Source organism: Acomys minous, assembly GCF_964271855.1.
Source record: "Acomys minous genome assembly, chromosome: 3".
Taxonomy (NCBI): domain Eukaryota; kingdom Metazoa; phylum Chordata; class Mammalia; order Rodentia; family Muridae; genus Acomys; species Acomys minous.
The window spans coordinates 116,199,011-116,216,288 of record NC_140485.1 but is presented as its reverse complement, the minus strand read 5'-3'; the positions used below and the strand labels follow the sequence as shown (position 1 = coordinate 116,216,288).

Sequence of the window (17,278 nt, the reverse complement as noted above, 5' to 3'; positions counted from 1 at the left end):
CTTAAATGCATAAATAAAATAGGATTTTACATAAAATAGAAATAAATCCTTAAGAGGAGAAATAACCTGGCAAGGTGAGAATTTGATGGGTCACACGTTCTTCTCCCTCTCTGTCTCTGCCCACCTTTCTCTGCTCTTTCTCCTCCACACTTCACACTCTCCCAGCTTCCCACCTGGGACCTAGGTCAGGACTACTTGGCCCTGTCTCTGAGGCCACAGCTGTAGCATCACAAGCCTGGGTTGCTCTCGGGAGCCCCTTCACTGATGGCCTCCTGTCATCTCCACTGGTAGCCAGGTGACAGTGGTGAGAGGATCACCTGCAGGAGATGCAGCCTCCAGAGGCACACTGTATGCTTAAATACTGAGGAGGGAACAGGCTGCCAGAGGCCTCCCTCAGGAGCAGGAGCCTGTGTCCTGTGTGCCCACTGCAGAGGGAGGAATGGGTGAGGAGTAGAGGACCAGGGAGCACCTGCTCACCTGCCTGGTAAGGGACGGGAGCACTGGCTGCTCTTGATTCTATACCTTTCGCTATAAATTACCTGCTAGGAAACCAAATCCTGGTGAAAGAGAGGAGATGGCGTTATTAGAGGGGAATAGTAATTCAGATGTTTTGGGTGTTGTTGCTTTTGATATTGGTTTATAGAAGGGAACAACGCAGAATGCTGGTCTGTCAAAAACATTCTAGGACACTTCAAAAAGATCACTAAAGAGGCAGGGAGAGGGCACTGGGCAGACCTGTTATCCCACCACCCATCTTACCTAAGACTATGGAATTAGTGAGATGTGCTAAGGTAAGAAGAAATTTAAATTTTTTTGCAGCTAGTCCCCAAAGTGGGACGTATGAGATACCTAACAGTGAAAATAAAATGTGTGTCTGGTAAAGCTGATGTGATGTGTCCTCTCATCTTTCCATGTGTATATATCACTGAGTTGTGGAATATCATCTCTCAACTTGAAAGAAATAAATCTACATTGACATATTTCAGGTATTTACTATGAAGGAAGAGTTATCTTTTTTTTTTTTTCTCCGCAGCTTGGAGTAATGTGGACCACAGTTTTCTTTCTAGCTTTTATAGACAGTGTCTGCTATGTCACTCTAGCTCGCCTCCAGTTTGTAATTCTCCTGCCTCAGTCTCCCTAGTGCTGTGATTACAGTCAGCACACCATGGGCAGCTTGCATTCAGAATCAAAACTCACAGTCTGTGTCTGTCTCACCAGTGTGCACACTTTTCCCTCAAGGAGCAAAGTTTGAACCAAAAACTTGCAATTATTTCTCCTGCCCAGAATGATTAGCAAATATTTCTTCCTACTTCCTCAAAGCAATACCCAATCATTGTCCATGCTCTCTCTCCTTCCTTCTTTTTTTTCAAAACAGCATTTGTCTGTGCAGCTTTGACTGTCCTAGACTTACTTTGAAGACCAGGCTGGACTTGAACTCATAGTGATCCCCTGCCTCTGCCTTCCCAATGCTGGGATTTAAGGTGGGTGCCATCATGTCCAGCTGCCTATGCTTTCTTGAGTGATGGTGGGAAACGAGGTAATTAATTTGCCCTTCTGCTGTTCAAGTTTGAAGGAAATGTTATGTACTTTTTAAAAACAGGCAAGACAATAATTTGCCACGATAAAAGAGAGAGGCCCTGAGAATAGCACATTTCGTTAACAACAACAACAAAAAAGTACTGTAAATTTCTTTTTGTAACTTGAAGGCAAATCTCCAAAATAAATGCGGGAGGGGAATCTGTGGCATGTCAAGCTGTAAGGTGGCTCACAACAATCTCCACTCACTTCTTGACAGTTTCCTTATAAAGCAGCATGAACAAGTTTGGCAGTCAGGCTGCTGTATGCAGTTGATGGCCAGCTCCTCAGGATAGGGGTGTAAGCACCTTTGTGTTACCTTAGCTGTTTTTCCAGGTGTTCATTTTAAGAGAATGTGTGTGCTTTACCTGTCTCCTATGTTCAGCTAGTGTTTAATGTCTCCCAAGTACATGCAACTCTATTTTAGCTTAGCTCCCATTTTAATCTGAACTTGAACACTTTTCCTAGTAGGTGTGTGTGTGCAACAGGAATGAGCACAGACACTGGTAACTGCTGCAAGTATTTCATGCCATGTTTTAAGAAGACCAAGGCCGAGCTGTAGCTCACTGTTAGAACACTTGCATAGCACGCTTACAGCCGTGGCTTGGGGCCTCGGCTCCTCTCCCAGAAATATACTCTACAACTCAGGGTAAATTCAACTTTCTGAATTACTAACTTGACAAAACTGAAAATGAACACTCTAATAGCCATCCAGAGATATATTGCAGGTCGTCCAGCTTTGCTTGGGGAATGGCATGTTTGTCGTAACCAGTAGACATAAATACCTGAGTAATTTTGTGGTGACTGTTTGTTATTTTAAAAGTTATTTTATTAAATGAAGTAATTTTGTGTTTTAGGGTTTTATTATTTTGAGTGTCATAGCCTAGGACCCTGCATGATACATAATCCAATACTCTGCGCTGTGGATCTGATCATGTGCATTTTGGGGGAACCCTCGAAAAGTTTCTCCTTCTTATGTTTGACTTCTTACAGCTTAATGTCTCAGCTTTGCTTTCTTTGCAATGCTATTTGAAAAAGAAAAGTACTAAACTTAAGAATTAAATTTCTATATCCAAAGCCAATAAAAATATATTATAGTGTTAATTCAGATTTCAAACACTCCACAGATACTGGATCAATTATTGAGGTATTACAGCTAATGAGAGAAAAATTGTTGCCAGGGGTGCTGTATTCCTGCTGTTGTTTTCTTGGTGTAAATTGGTTTCAGGATGCATTGTGTATTCCCTTTCCTGTGGAGTCAGTGAGTTTCAGTCTATTTTCAGGTCAAAGTCCATTTCTGCAATCTGCCGCTTGGTCTCACACATGCCTGCCATTGGCTATCAGAAAGTCATGTTGAGATTCAGCATTGCGGGGGCGGGGGCGTGGGGGGTGGAGGGAAACAACTCTGTCACGATAAAGCCTGAGTGAGTCAGCCCCATTGTTTTCAGCTAAGTGATGTTACAAAATGACAGGTTATAAATTTACATCTGCATATCTAATTTGATAGCAGTATGAAACCTGGAATCTATGTTCCTGTTGGCCCTCAACCACAATTCGGCTTCCTGAAGGCAGGTGCTAAATGTCTTGAGAGTCGCTGAGACATGAGGAGTCTGACAGTTCATGCGTTTTTCTTCATTTTGAACATTACTTATGTCCGGTCTTCTCATCTTGGCCATGCCTTTAATCTAAGTTCTGCAGACCCTATTCTGCACTATGCAAAGAGAGACGCTTCCGAGTGAAGGGGTCAGAGGCAGCAGCATTTGTGGCTGTTCACGGAAAAGACTGTTTTGTAAAAGCAGAAGTCCAGCTTCATGTTAAACCTCCATTTGGCTTAAGCAGTTGTTCTAGGGCTCACGGTTATTCCTGAGTGGTTTTCAATCCTGGAAATTGGCTAATGGAACTGGACAGGGAAGCGTCTAATTCAGCTTATGGAGTCAGGACTACAATTTAACAGATGGTGTATACTTCCTCCTGGGATGTATGGATGTTGGGGGACCACACCAATCCAGGTTTGTTTGTTGTTCATTTGTTTGTTTTCAGTTGCCTTCCTTCTCAAGGTTTGGCCTCAGCTTACAGTGTTGTCCTCTCAGGAGAGGTTGTGAGAGGCAAAATTGCAGCCCCATCTGAGAGTCAGAGCCTAAGCTTAAGGAAGATCTACAGTGATTCATAAACCCACTAATTTGGGGACACACATTCCTGCTCAGCAAGGGCTTCCAACTTGGCTCAGACTTGCAGGCCAGCTAAGACTCAGTGGACAATCACCCTCACAGTGGTTTATTGTTCTTTTCCTTCTTCCACAGGAAGGACCAGCTGGTGTGAAGAGGCCTCATCCTCCCCACCAGGCAGAGACAATGAGTGAGCCTGATGTCTGGACGCCCACTGAAGTCCAGTTCTGCTTTGCTGGGACCAACAATTCCTGCCCTAGGCACGTGAGGCCCACTCTGGTTGTCTGGGCCATGTACCTTGTCATGGTGGGGGCAATAGTGATGACCATGCTGGGCAACATGGTCGTGGTCATCTCCATTGCCCACTTCAAGCAGCTCCACTCCCCAACCAACTTCCTCATTCTGTCCATGGCCACCACGGACTTCCTGCTGAGCTGCGTGGTCATGCCCTTCAGTATGATCAGGTCCATCGAGTCCTGCTGGTACTTCGGTGACCTCTTCTGCAAAGTTCACAGCTGCTGTGACATCATGCTCTGCACCACCTCCATTTTCCACCTGTGTTTCATCTCAGTGGACCGCTACTATGCTGTGTGTGACCCTTTGCACTATGTCGCCAAGATCACCATCCCTGTTGTACAGGTCTTCCTACTCATTAGTTGGGCGATTCCCATCTTTTTTGCTTTTGGCTTGGTATTCTCAGAATTAAATTTGATTGGTGCTGAGGATTTTGTTGCAGCCATTGAGTGTAAAGGTTTGTGTGTGTTGATATTTAACAAGCTCTGGGGGGTGCTGGCTTCCCTCATAGCTTTCTTTCTGCCTGGGACAGTGATGGTGGGGATTTACATACACATTTTCACAGTTGCCCGGAAGCATGCCAGGCAGATTGGTGCAGGTCCTAGGATGAAACAGGGCACCTCAGAAAGCAAAGTGAAGGCCACTTCCAAAAAGGAGAGCAAGGCCACCAAGACTTTAAGCATAGTCATGGGGGTGTTTGTGCTGTGCTGGCTCCCGTTTTTTGTCTTGACAATCATAGACCCTTTCATTGATTTTACAAGCCCTGAAGATTTGTATAATGTTTTCCTCTGGCTCGGGTACTTCAATTCCACCTTCAATCCCATCATATATGGCATGTTCTATCCTTGGTTTTGCAAGGCCCTGAGGATGATAGTCACGGGGATGATCTTCAGCTCTGACTCTTCTACCTCAAGCCTGCATCCTGCACATCCTTAGGCCTTCCTCCCTGTTAGACCTGACTCTTCTCAAAGAATGAGTCTTAGATGCTTTTTCTCCCATAGCAAAGAGGGGTTGAATGGCTAAATGAGAAACCTGTTGCAGATTTTATGGCTACCTGTGCACACAGTAGACCTAGTGAGATTTTCCTTTTTTTTTTTTTAAATTTTTAACTGTTCCTGTACATGTGCCAGTGTGTGCATATGGGCGCATGCTCGTGGGTATGTGTGTATGTGTGCTAACCCTACAGAGCAGTTTATTTCTTTTTGTTGTTTTTGACACTCTTTTGAACAAACAAGAATAGAAACAGAGACAAGTTCCTTCAAAGCCTGCTGATTCCTGAATTATGAAGTTTAAGGGTTTGTTCCTTTGGCTTAGACTTTCTGAGAACCTGGGCATCAATAGAGGAGACACAAACATCCTCTCCAGCACAGTACCAACTTAAGAACAAATAAAGAATCCTGGACACAGCTTACCTTGTCCTTTTGAGTCCTGAGAGCATCTAGTACATGATCCTCAAATGTGAGATTGTGTCCAGAAGCTTGTTTGGGACATGCAGTTTCTAGACGAAGGTAGCATGGCTTGTCATGGGAAACAAAATTGTTAATGCCCAGCTGGTGCTCTGGAGAGGGTCCAGGGTAGTTTCTCTCTGGGGTTGGAAGCGGATGCCCTTCTAGTTCACTTTATCTTTTGGGTGGCCAGAGCTGATGGCTCAGGCAACCGATCAGGATTGAAAGAAGAAAAAGGAAGGAAAGGGAAAAAGAGTCCAAGGTTTCTTCTCTAGGGACTGGCTGTACTGCGGCTGAAGAGAACTTAAACTGATCACCTTTTTTCCTATGGCTGAGGCTGTAATATTGGCTTCTGGCTAAAAACTGCATGGGGGGTCATAAAAGGGGTCCCTTTGATCTGTAGATAGGCCTCTTTATGGAGATCTCCAATAAGTTGGTGTAAACGTAGGCTTATTAGCCGTAGAAGGCTGATGGACCTGAGTCTGCTAACTTATTTGCAGATCTACACAGAAATAAGAAGTAAGAGAGAGATAGAAAATAAACCACTCACACACATACATTCAAGAGAAGAGGATCAGGAGAAAAGGTGGATGAAGTCAGGCATCTTAACTTCAACTGAACTTAAGCTGCTCAATCTTTCTTCCTCTGCTCTCCTCAATTTTCTCCTTCATTTTCTCCTCTGTTCTCCCTCATTTTCTCCTCTATTCTTCTGCTCACGTTTATTGTAGCCCATACTTATACTTCTGAGAAAAGGGAATTACCTCATAGTCAAAAGAGTACAATTAATCACAAAAACAGATGAATCCTAAAACACAACAGGTTACATGTTTTAAAGCTAAACATTTCTTATCTATGTATTCATTACATAAGTTCATGGTGAGTTCAGAATGATGAAGGTTGGCAAGGGTCTAAGGTTAACAGGGTCTGAAACTTACAAGAGTATACAACTTATCAGTTAGGACGGACCTGCTTATACATTATCCAGCTATCTCTCAGTTCGTTACGAGCTCTGGACAACAATTTTGTCTGTCTTTCATTCTAAGAAACAGAGTAAATTCAGACATCTCTAGGTAACTTCATTCCACATAGGTTCACATGGAGTTTAAACAAATTTGGCTATATTTACGGTCAAATACCAAGATTCGTGGTGCCATCTGCGGTGGAGGCTTTATCTGAAGCCACAAATCTGCTGGTAGGCTATCCTAAGTGAGGCATCTGGAGGTCCACAAAAGTATTTATTGCAGCCATAAACTAACTTTAACTTTTAAAGCTATTTGAGTCAAATCAGGAATTCCATAATCAGGGATTAATTCATCTGGAAAACAAAAAGTACATCTTCAATAAGATCCTCTAGGAAGTTTGCTCAATCAGAGCTGGTCAGTACCCAGAAAATAACAATTCACACCAATGCCAGATGTATTTAGTTTTGGTTTTTCGAGACAGGGTTTCTCTGTGTAACCTTGGCTATCCTGGACTCGCTTTGTAGACTGGGCTAGCCATGGATGTAGTCCTGGCTGTCCTGGACTCACTTTGTAGACCAAGCTGGCTTTAGACTCACAGTGATTCACCTGCCTCTGCCTCCCTGGGTGCTGGGATTAAAGGCATGTGCCACCATGCCTGGCTCTAATGCCAGATTTCAGAGAGATACCACAGTGCACAATTGACAGGGTAGTCAGAGGTTGGAAGCAATTCTGGGGCACATCACGATACAGACCTTGCAAATATTGGATCACCTCCAGAGATCTCTCATGCCTCCTGGACTTTCCCAAATCAATGGCTCCTGACAGCATGTCAGAGGCTGGAATCAGTTTCGGGCTACATCGTGGTATAAGACCTTGCAAACACCAGATCACCTCCTAGACAGCCCACATGCCTAGTTAGCCCCCTCAACAGGGCGGCTCTTGGCATAAAATGAGAGAAGGGAGCAGCACCTGTGTCAGCATAGCGTCAGTAGGCCAGTGAGGACAGGCTGAGCTTGAAGGGTGTGAGAGGCAAGGCTGGGGGAGTCCCCACATGCAACCTGCTAAGAAACTACCCCCATTTGGTGAGTAGAAATAACTTAAACATGAAGATATTTCAACTACTAAATTTCCGATTTTTTTCTCTCTATTTTCCTTTAAAACATTTAGGTTCTGGGTAGCCCAGACTGGCCCATGTGTCTCAGTTCTCCTGTCTCAGCATCCTGGGTGATGAGAAAACAAATATTCATCTCTATCATGATAGTTCTGATTCTATCCTAGACTGACATGTGAATGAAGGTGAAAACCAAGTTATTCAGTGTAAAGAAAATCTATGGTATTATTCCATCTCAGGCCTATTTCCAGTTGGCAAAGGTCTCCCCACAGAACCCGTGCTAGCTGCTTCAGTGCTTCACTGTACAGGAGCTCTGAAATGATCTTCTGGGGAGCATACTTCTTCTAGAGAGGAGGAAGATAAACAAAATGCAGGGCTCTGGTGTAATCCCTGTAGTAAGCTACATTTGGGAGGATTTTGAGTTCCATCACATGGGAAGAACTTAGTCTTACTATGTATATGCCCACCCTGATGCTCTGAGCTATAGGCCACTGAAGGGCCCATGCTGGTGACAGAACACTTATTCTCTTCCTTTCTTTTCTTTTCTTTTTTTCTTTTTCTTTTTTTGGTGGTGGTGGGGGACACAGGGTTCCTTTGTGTAGCCTTTGCTCTCCTGGACTGGCTTTTGTAGACCAGGCTGGCCTTGAACTCACAGAGATCCACCTGCCTCTGCCTCCCCAAGTGCTGGGATTGCAGCTGTGAGCCACCATGCCTGCCTTAAAGCTTATTCTAATTGCCAGCATTTCAGAGAGCAAAGTGATGAGCTGAGACTTGAATCTCCTGCTATAGAACTTGCCTTTTAGGCCTGTAGTCATTACATGCAATGATGTAAATGCATAACAATATTTGCATTTGTTACAAAGATGGAAAGGTGGTCATTCAAGGCTTCCATCCTTTTGTGAGGGTTGAGTTAATGAAGCAGGACAGTCCAAGGCAGCTTGGCTAGTTCCTATTGAGTAATCTTGGACAACTTCCTTTGCCTTTCTAAGCCTTTAGTTTCTAAGCTTTATACAAAGCCAGCAACAGTCTCCTTGCATTGCAGGGCCATGGCTGCACAAATAAGCCACATTCAATAGTTTGTAATTACTATTAATCACCTTTCTTTTAAGACTTAAGGGTTTTCCGTTAAAGGGATAGGTTTTGGTTTTTTTTTTTTTTCAAAAGTGGCTGATAATTTGCTTAGGTAAATGAACCTCTAGAACAAGCCTGGCAAACAGATGTTCATGTTCAGTTTTGCTCCACATGGCTTCTTGCTATCTGTCTTTTCTACTCAAACATTAGTTGTTTTTTCAGCTCTTGTCCCCATGTCCTGGAGAACATCACAGCAGTGTATGTGTATGTGTGTGTGTTATGTGTGTGTGTATGTATGTGTATGTATGTATGCATGTATGTGTGTGTGTTATGTGTGTGTGTGTGTGTATGTGTGTGGTATGTGAGAAAGGAGCTATTCACACCATAGCAGCTAGAGAGCAGCCAAAGAAGAAGAGGGCAGGGTAAGATACGGCTGCCAAGAGCACACCCCAGAGACCTGCTCTCTCCAACCAAGCATCACCTCCCATCATTCTTTCCACTAAATCCATCAAGTACAAATCCATGAAGAGGTTAACCCATTTGTTATTAGGTCAGAGCCCTCATCATCTAATCACATTTGGAAATATCCCCCTGTTGTATTTTATTAATTTTCTAGGCTTTTCTCATTCACATCAAATTGAAAATTGAGATTAGCAATCGCTTTTACTAATAATTCATGAATATATTGGCCGGTAATAATAGAACTATATCAAGTTTTGAATATGTTCTCATTAATTCTTTGACACTTTAATGTCTAACATAGAATACATTTTGACCACATGCCTACTCTTTTCCTTGTTTTACTCTTCTACCATTCCCCCCCCCTACACCCCCCCCCCTTGTTTACCAAGTGGCCGACACATGCCAAGTACTCGGGAAGAGCTTAAGCTTAGTTCTTCCTCTTGTGTAGATTTGATGGGCCCTGGAAAGAGACGGGGATTTATAACCAAGCATCTTATATAATGCTATACATGAAGGACAGAGAATCCTTAAAAAATATATGAGTAGGGCATGTAGTCCAGTCTTAGGAAATCAAGGAATAACTATTTAACAATGTATATAGTTCAGAGGAGGTTAGGCAAAATGCAGTGGGGGGACATCAAAAAGGGAGGCCTTTGAAAGACAACGGAAAGTCCTCATGTTGACGACATTTACCAGCATGCTACAATAAAACATAAATTCCTTAAGAACAACTCCAAAGGTAACACAAAGAAGAAACTTAAACAAATGCCTAATAGGATATACATTTAGAGGCTATGCAAAGTAAGATGAGAAATTATCTAATCTTTGTTGATTTCCCACTAAGCTCGGGGCCAGGGGTATAATGTGTCTCATTGGATTTTCTAAATATTTAAATCCCAGAACATTAGATCCTCTTGCTCCCAACAACAAGGTCACAGAGCTCTAATTTTAGAAGTGATATTCAAAGCGGGGCTCCCTCTCTGCAGAGCGATTTGCATTCTAACAGTATCAAATTTTCCTGATTATTGGATTTATCAACGGAGTTCCTGCTAAAAGTGGGTTGTATTGTAGTCCACAAACACAGCTGGAACCACTTCTTTATTTGAAGATGGTTGCTTTTACTATTAATTCTGAGAACACGAATCCTTATCTTACCAGCCCACTGTGGCTGCTCTTTTGGACTGCAAATATAAAGAGAAACAGTCAGAGACCTTGGAACACTCTGCCCTAAATGAGAGGTCTCCATGGAATCCTCCACTCAGGGCTCAGCGAGCCCCGTGCAAGGGGAGGCCATGAGCGCCTAAGAGCCAGAGAGGATGGAGGGCACCAAGAGCACAAGGCGCTCTGAATCAACATGGCGGAAGCTCATGTGGATGACAGAGACTGAGGCAGCCAGCCCAGGGCCTGCAGGGGTCTGCACCAGGCACCTACTCATATACTATGGCTTCCAGTTTACTGTTCTTATGGGATACTCAAGTATGCAAATGGTGCGTGTGTGTGTGTGTGTGTGTGTGTGTGTGTGTGTGTGTGTGTGTGTGTGTGTTTGTTTTTTGTGCCTGCTTGTGGACTCTTTTTGTTTGTTTTGTTCCAATTCTGATATGTTAATTTTATCTTATATTTTATCGTCATCCTTCATCAATCTGTTTGTTTTCTAATATGAGATGGGAAGGGGGTGGATCCTGAGAGGAGGAGAGGTGAGGAAAAACTGTGAGGAGTAGAGCGAGGCGAAACTATAATCAATATATATCACGTGAGGAAAAAATCCATTTTCAATAAAAAAGAAACATTTTTTAAAGCCTTATTGTCTGGCTGTTTGTAATACTGAGCAGTAGGCACCTTTAGAGCCCTGGGCTTCTTTTTGAGAAGAGCTTCAGAGAGTCTTTCTGTCGTGACCAACCTTTGGAGATGTTCTCTTAAGAACCTGCCTTTTAACTTATTTATATGGAACAGTTCAGCCTGGCTTCAAATCTATGATCCTTGGCTTCCAGGTGCACAGATTTTTAGGCGTCCACTGGTGTTGCTCACGTAAAGATCAATCAATCAATCAATCAGGGCTGTTTCTCAGGTCAGGAGATCAGTACGATGTCGGCAGAGAAGTCCAGGAGGAGAAAGGCTGGGTGGCCCTTTCCAAACCGTCTGAAATCAAGTGAGCGTATATCTAGTAATTATCTATGAAGATTCCTTTGTGGCTGGCCCCACGCACAGAAGTGAAAAACCTCAGTGTGTTTGGATTTCCCTCTAGTTAATTGCAGTATTGAAAAGGAAGACACACAATGGAGACTTGTGAATAGCGGGACCCAGGTCCCTTGGCATTTCTTCACTGTTTATTTGTATCAACACACATGAAGGAGCCGGTTCTTCTGAGAATATATAAACTCCCCTGACCTCTTGCTTATCACTTTTGCTGACAGAAGAGCTCTGCTCATGCCTGTGTCCACCTGGGACAGACAACTCTTTTATGGGGTGACTAATTCCTACCTGGGTAAGTAGTTCAGAAACTTTCAATTTACCTTAAATTTTTTTAACTTTTTTTTTTGAGACATGTCTGCCTGATGTATCCCAGACTAAATTTGAACTTACTGAGGCACCAAGGATGCTCTTGGGCTATGATTCCCCTGCCTCTACTGCCCATGTGTTGAGATTACAGGTGTGTGCTACCACATCCAGCTTATGTGACGTTAGAAATCAAGCCCAGAGATTTGTGCACACTAAGAAACCACTGTACACACTGAGGCACATCCTCCGGTTGTTAGTGCAGTGTTTCATAGTCTACAGGTCAGTGTGTGGTAAGTATTTTCTCATATTACGTAATTTTACCCTGTGTGTTATATTTTTTAAAAAATGCAATGCAAAAAAAACCCTGCATTACGAAAAATTTTGTCCCTTTGTTTATTTGTCTGCTGAACTCTTTCTTGGGGATGAATTGATAAAATTAAAAACTTTGACTTACTAAACTATTGTCAATTTATGTAAGTATTGAAGGAGAAGGTCATACAGTCTCCCTCAAGAAACAACTTGTTCACAATAGTTACTTTGCCACCTGGGTTCAGACTCCAAACTTTTAAACTTCACTTTGCATTTGGCAAGGGCCTTAAGCAAAAAGGAGAACGGTTTATGATTTTATACCGAACACTACGGCACACTTTCCTTTGAGGAAACACTTAGCCTAGATCTTTCTTTTCTTTTTATAGAGATATTGTTTACAAGGTTTTTTGAAAGAGTCTTGTCTGACTGGAAGCAGAGCTAGTTCCTGAACTCCTAGTCCCGGGCTGCACTTGTTTTTCAGGATATATTTGATCCAGTACCCAGGGATCAATTAGGTCAGTCACCTTAGCTTTTCTCTTCTTCATCTCATTCTGTGATAGTTAAAAAAATTATTATTATTATTATTATTATTATTATTATTATTATTATTATTGTTGTTGTTGTTGTTGTTATTGTTGTTGTTGTTGCTTCCTTTCTGTTGTGTTGATATTGAATGGGTGATCACTTCCCAGGGAAAGCTGAAGAACGGAACCTATAAATGAGAGCTGTCCTCCTCCCGGATGCCGGAGAGCAGCCTGCAGCGTTCTGCTACCAGGTGAATGGGTCCTGTCCCAGGACAGTGCACCCTCTGGCCATCCAGGTAGTCAGCTACCTGGCCTGCGCAGTAGGTGTGCTCATCATAGTCCTGGGGAATTTGTTTGTAGTATTTGCTGAGTCCTACTTTAAAGTACTCCACACTCCCATGAACTTCCTGCTGCTCTCCCTGGCCCTGGCCGACATGTTGCTGGGTCTGCTCGTGCTGCCCCTGAGCACAGTCCGCTCTGTAGAGAGCTGCTGGTTCTTTGGGGACTTCCTGTGCCGTCTGCATACGTACCTGGACACGCTGTTCTGCCTCACTTCCATCTTCCACCTCTGTTTTATTTCCATTGACCGTCATTGTGCCATCTGTGACCCGCTGCTCTATCCGTCCAAGTTCACGGTCAGGATAGCCCTCTGCTACATCTTGGCAGGGTGGGGGATACCAGCAGCCTACACTGCCTTCTTCCTCTACACAGATGTGGTAGAGAGAGCGCTCAGCCAGTGGCTAGAAGAGATGCCGTGTGTGGGCAGCTGTCAGCTGCTGTTCAATAAGTTCTGGGGCTGGTTAAACTTCCCTGCGTTCTTTATCCTCTGCCTCATCATGATCACAGCATATAAAGGGGTAGGAAGTCCCTCTCAGTCACAGTCATAGGGGAGGGGAGTAAGGGGAAAATGGGAGGGAGGGAGGGATGGGAGGATACAAGGGATGGGATAACCATTGAGATGTAACAAGAATAAATTAATAAAATAAAAAAAAGGAAAGGTGATCTGAGGTTGGGCAACTCTAATCAAACAACCCAAATACCAAATACTACAAAATTCAGAACACTTTGACTGTAAACACGGCGTCAAGTGTAGAAAAATTTCCCACCTGATGTCATGAATAGCTTCACAGTGAAAGTGTAGGTATCCTGGACCATTGAGAGGACTTATTGGGGAAGCCTGATGACATGAGCTCAATTTCTAGCTTCTACATAGTGAAAGGATAACCAACTGTGAGTTGTCCTCTGAATAAACCTTTGTGCCCTAGCATGCGCAGCACTCCACACACATAGATGCACACACACACAGACACACATATGTGCTCATATGCACTTACAAAAATACATGTATACAGAAAGAAAGAAAGAAAGAAAGAAAGAAAGAAAGGAAGGAAGGAAGAAAGAAAGAAAGAGAAAGTAATTTTTTAAAATGCAGGCTTACTGAATAGATTCTCTAAAATTACCTTTAGAGAATCTACATTCTATATGTTAAAGAATTAAACTCCGTAGGTATATGCATAGCTAGCTCACTTCCAGGATGTCTTATTATGCACATATAAGTGTTCTAATAAAAAAAACCCCTCTGTCCTAAACACACTAATAAAGTATATTCAATATATGCCTGTTTTTATCGTTAGTATTTTGGTATTGTCTTTCCTTTTCATTTTTGCACCAATGAACTGTTCTCAGATGTTGATTTTCCCTCCAAAATTAGGAACACAAAATGGAGTATAAATAAGAGTTAATAAAAAATGGGAGAAATAAGAAACAAAGAGATATTAAATAAAATTAAAAGAAAAAATAAGGTGAAAATATAGTTTCAGAAAACAAAGCAAAAGCTCAAACCATACCACCAGGCATCCAGAAACAGAATACTAGAAATTTTAGTAAATTTTCTCATAGTTAACAAACATATAAATTACATACAAGTTTTAAATGGACTAAGTCAATCTTATTATACAGACAGAACAGCAGTGCAATATTATCAGTGAATTAGAGTCAAACAATTTTTAAAACTCAAACTACCAAAGCACAGCTTGGTAGACGCCTTGAGGAGATATATACAGGTCAGCTACTGCCGCAGAAGATCAGATACTACAAGCAGTCAAAGAGAATGCGAGACTTCCAAAAACAGAACATTATTATAGTCTGAAGACATGCAGATTTATGTTCACTAATACATAATAAACCTCTGAAATACACTATGTGAAACAACCAAGATGGAGAACAATGAAAATCATATCTAGCAATTTTTTTAATGTGTGGGAGCAATCTGTAAGATCTCTCTATCTCTGAGGAGGATGTTTGAAGACTCAGCACACAAAGACTGGTGAAACATAAGTGCACAGAAATCAAAGCATGTGACAGGAATCTTGTAGCTCCGTATACCAGACATATTAGCCTCTGAGAGAACCGAACCATGGTACCCCGTCATTGTCAGGGTGCAGTGCAAAGGGTCCCCGTGTTATATGACTGTGCCATGCAGCATATCTGGTAGAGGAAGTTTCTTTGGGAAAGAGAAAAGGGAGAGAAGTTAGGGCCTTCAGGAGGCAGCTGATTGGACAGGCAGGCAGACAGACAGACAGGCAGGAACAGAGCCAGGTAGGCAGAAAAGGAAGGGGGTGGGGGAGGATTGAGGGTGGGGGTGGGGATGGCAGGAGGGTCATTCTTATCCTGCACACACCTGGAATACCTGGCTGTGGCAGCAGGTGATGACGTAAGAAGTTGCTAGGCTACTAGGATCTCCTAGACACTAGCATTCCTCCCTTTTCATTTAATCAAGAAATGGCAAACTAGAAATGGATAATGAGGTAGGAATGAGGAGATTGTGGGTTTTTTTTTTTTAAAAAGGCTGCTTCCTGCTGACTTGAGGGCAATGACATCTTTGGGGACCCTAAGGGAATGCTGGCAAAAATCCTGGGAGTACTGGCTGTTTCACTGCTGTCCAGAATCCGTGAGGGCATCGGTGACAAAGAAGGAAGTGTGGTGTGGGCTCAGCTGACACAGTCTGCAAGTTTAGACAGGGGACACCTGTAGGAAGCTGCTTTGGAGCTGTCTTGGATGGAGGAAACACCTGGACTTGACAGGATACTGGAACATATACGTGGGTAGAAGACAATGTTAAGTGGGGTAGGGAAAAAGCTCATTTTTTAGGTGTACATTTGAAACTTTTGGGCACATGGTTTTGGTAGTGGTGGGAGGGTAGTCTTAAAACCAGGTTAAGAGGAGGAATCTCACCCTCTTAGTTGGGTGGGAAACCTAGGCTGTTGATTGGCAGTTCTTATCTGGAGCCCATCTGACTCATGAGAGGTGAATTTGAGTAGATTTCATGGAACTTACAAGATTCTTTTTAAGTTTATAAAGGAGACAAGTTTTAAACCTGTTAGCATCACTATTGTTTGTACTCTACAGTGAAATACACTGCAGTAAAAAAGAGCAGTAAACACACACCTTTGTGGCAAAGCATAGCAGAGGATTGGGAAATGATTTTGGGTTAACAGCATGAACACTCTTTAAGGTGAGCTCAGGGAAGGCAGAAGCCTTCTGTGAAGTAGAAGGGGAAAAGCTCACTCGACCTCGATTGTCAGTCTGAACACACCACGATGAAAGTGGGGCTTCTTCCCTCTGTCCAGAAGACTGGGTGGTTGTAAGTCTGGCACAATGAGAAATGTTTTAAGTCTATACTTAAAAAACAAACCAAAGGAAATTTAAAATCTTGAGCTTGGAACTGTGATAGTGGGTCATATAGTGGAATGATTTTTTTCACCAGAGTTAAATTAATAAATCAGAGATCTCCAGTGATTAATGTCAAAGCTCTGAACATTCTTAATACCATAGTAGCAGAACAACAGGAAGGAATCAAAAGTATCACCTTCCTATAACCATGTAGGCTTTAGCTTGTATTTATTAACCTTAAAACATCTTCTTAGACCCTAAAATGCTTCCTTCAGTTCTCACAACTTAAGCCTTTGTATCCTTAGACCTTACATCAGGCTTTATCGCTTTCCTCCTATCCAATTTATTTTACCAAGAGACACAGCTGACATTGCTGGGAGCTATGATTGTCCTTTAGCTGAAGGAATTGTAAAAAGTTGCATCGGAGACCTGTTTTTTTTGTTCTGTTCTTTTTTGTTTTATTTGAGGCTGGTAACAAGGTACACTTTGTCTAGACCTAGTGGTAGACTCTCTAGGAGAGTGAGGCTTATGGCCTGACTTTAAACATAAAGCGACCTGAGAAGGCATCTGAAACCTGTTTGCCTTTTAACATGAGGTCTGTGAGCAGGCCAAACCTGTTTGTCTTTTTAATAATAGATCTAGTACCTAGTGGTTTTAACTAGCTAATGAATTGACCAATCAACTAACATAGTGGCAGATTACCTTGGGTTAAGAAGCTAACGGCCTGTTCTGTAGCTGTCAAGCTACTATTAGCTTAGCCATCGATGAGATCAGAGACCTGAGAAGGATGAATTGTTACCTATATGGCCTGTGTATCAATCAAATCGACAAAGAATAAATAGTCACAGTCCTCTACCTACACAGTTGTCCCTGGTTCCTAGGATCTCCATGTCAATGTGGGCAGAGGCAGTCTGGCCATCAGGCACAGAAAATGAGAGGTTTTTTTTTTTTCTGCAGAGGAAAACAAAATAAACAACAACAACAAAATCCAAGTGTTTTGGACTTTGAAGTATTTGGTATTTGGATTGTTTGGTTAGAGATGTCCAAACTCAAATCACCTTTCCTTTTGCGAGCTAACTTGTTTTTATTCCAACTTTTAGAAATACTGGGACTCCTAAAGTCATTTTTGCCCTGTAGAAAGCACCAGCCCAGCAGACTTTCTGTTTAGTTAACATGGAAGCATTTGAGTTCT

General features: G+C 42.6%; 2 protein-coding genes across 2 annotated transcripts; both read left to right on the top strand.

Annotated features, from left to right (window-relative positions):
• Positions 1 to 3,926: 3,926 nt before the first annotated feature.
• On the top strand, positions 3,927 to 4,970 carry LOC311594069 (trace amine-associated receptor 4-like; the record flags this gene model as incomplete). The annotated part of the gene is made up of 1 exon (XM_084775465.1): positions 3,927 to 4,970. One exon carries the CDS (start codon positions 3,927 to 3,929, stop codon positions 4,968 to 4,970), a length of 1,044 nt encoding a protein of 347 aa, XP_084631591.1.
• Positions 4,971 to 12,608: 7,638 nt separating this feature from the next.
• On the top strand, positions 12,609 to 13,301 carry LOC311593301 (trace amine-associated receptor 5-like; the record flags this gene model as incomplete). The annotated part of the gene is made up of 1 exon (XM_084774525.1): positions 12,609 to 13,301. One exon carries the CDS (start codon positions 12,609 to 12,611, stop codon positions 13,299 to 13,301), a length of 693 nt encoding a protein of 230 aa, XP_084630651.1.
• Between the last annotated feature and the right edge of the window lie 3,977 nt (positions 13,302 to 17,278).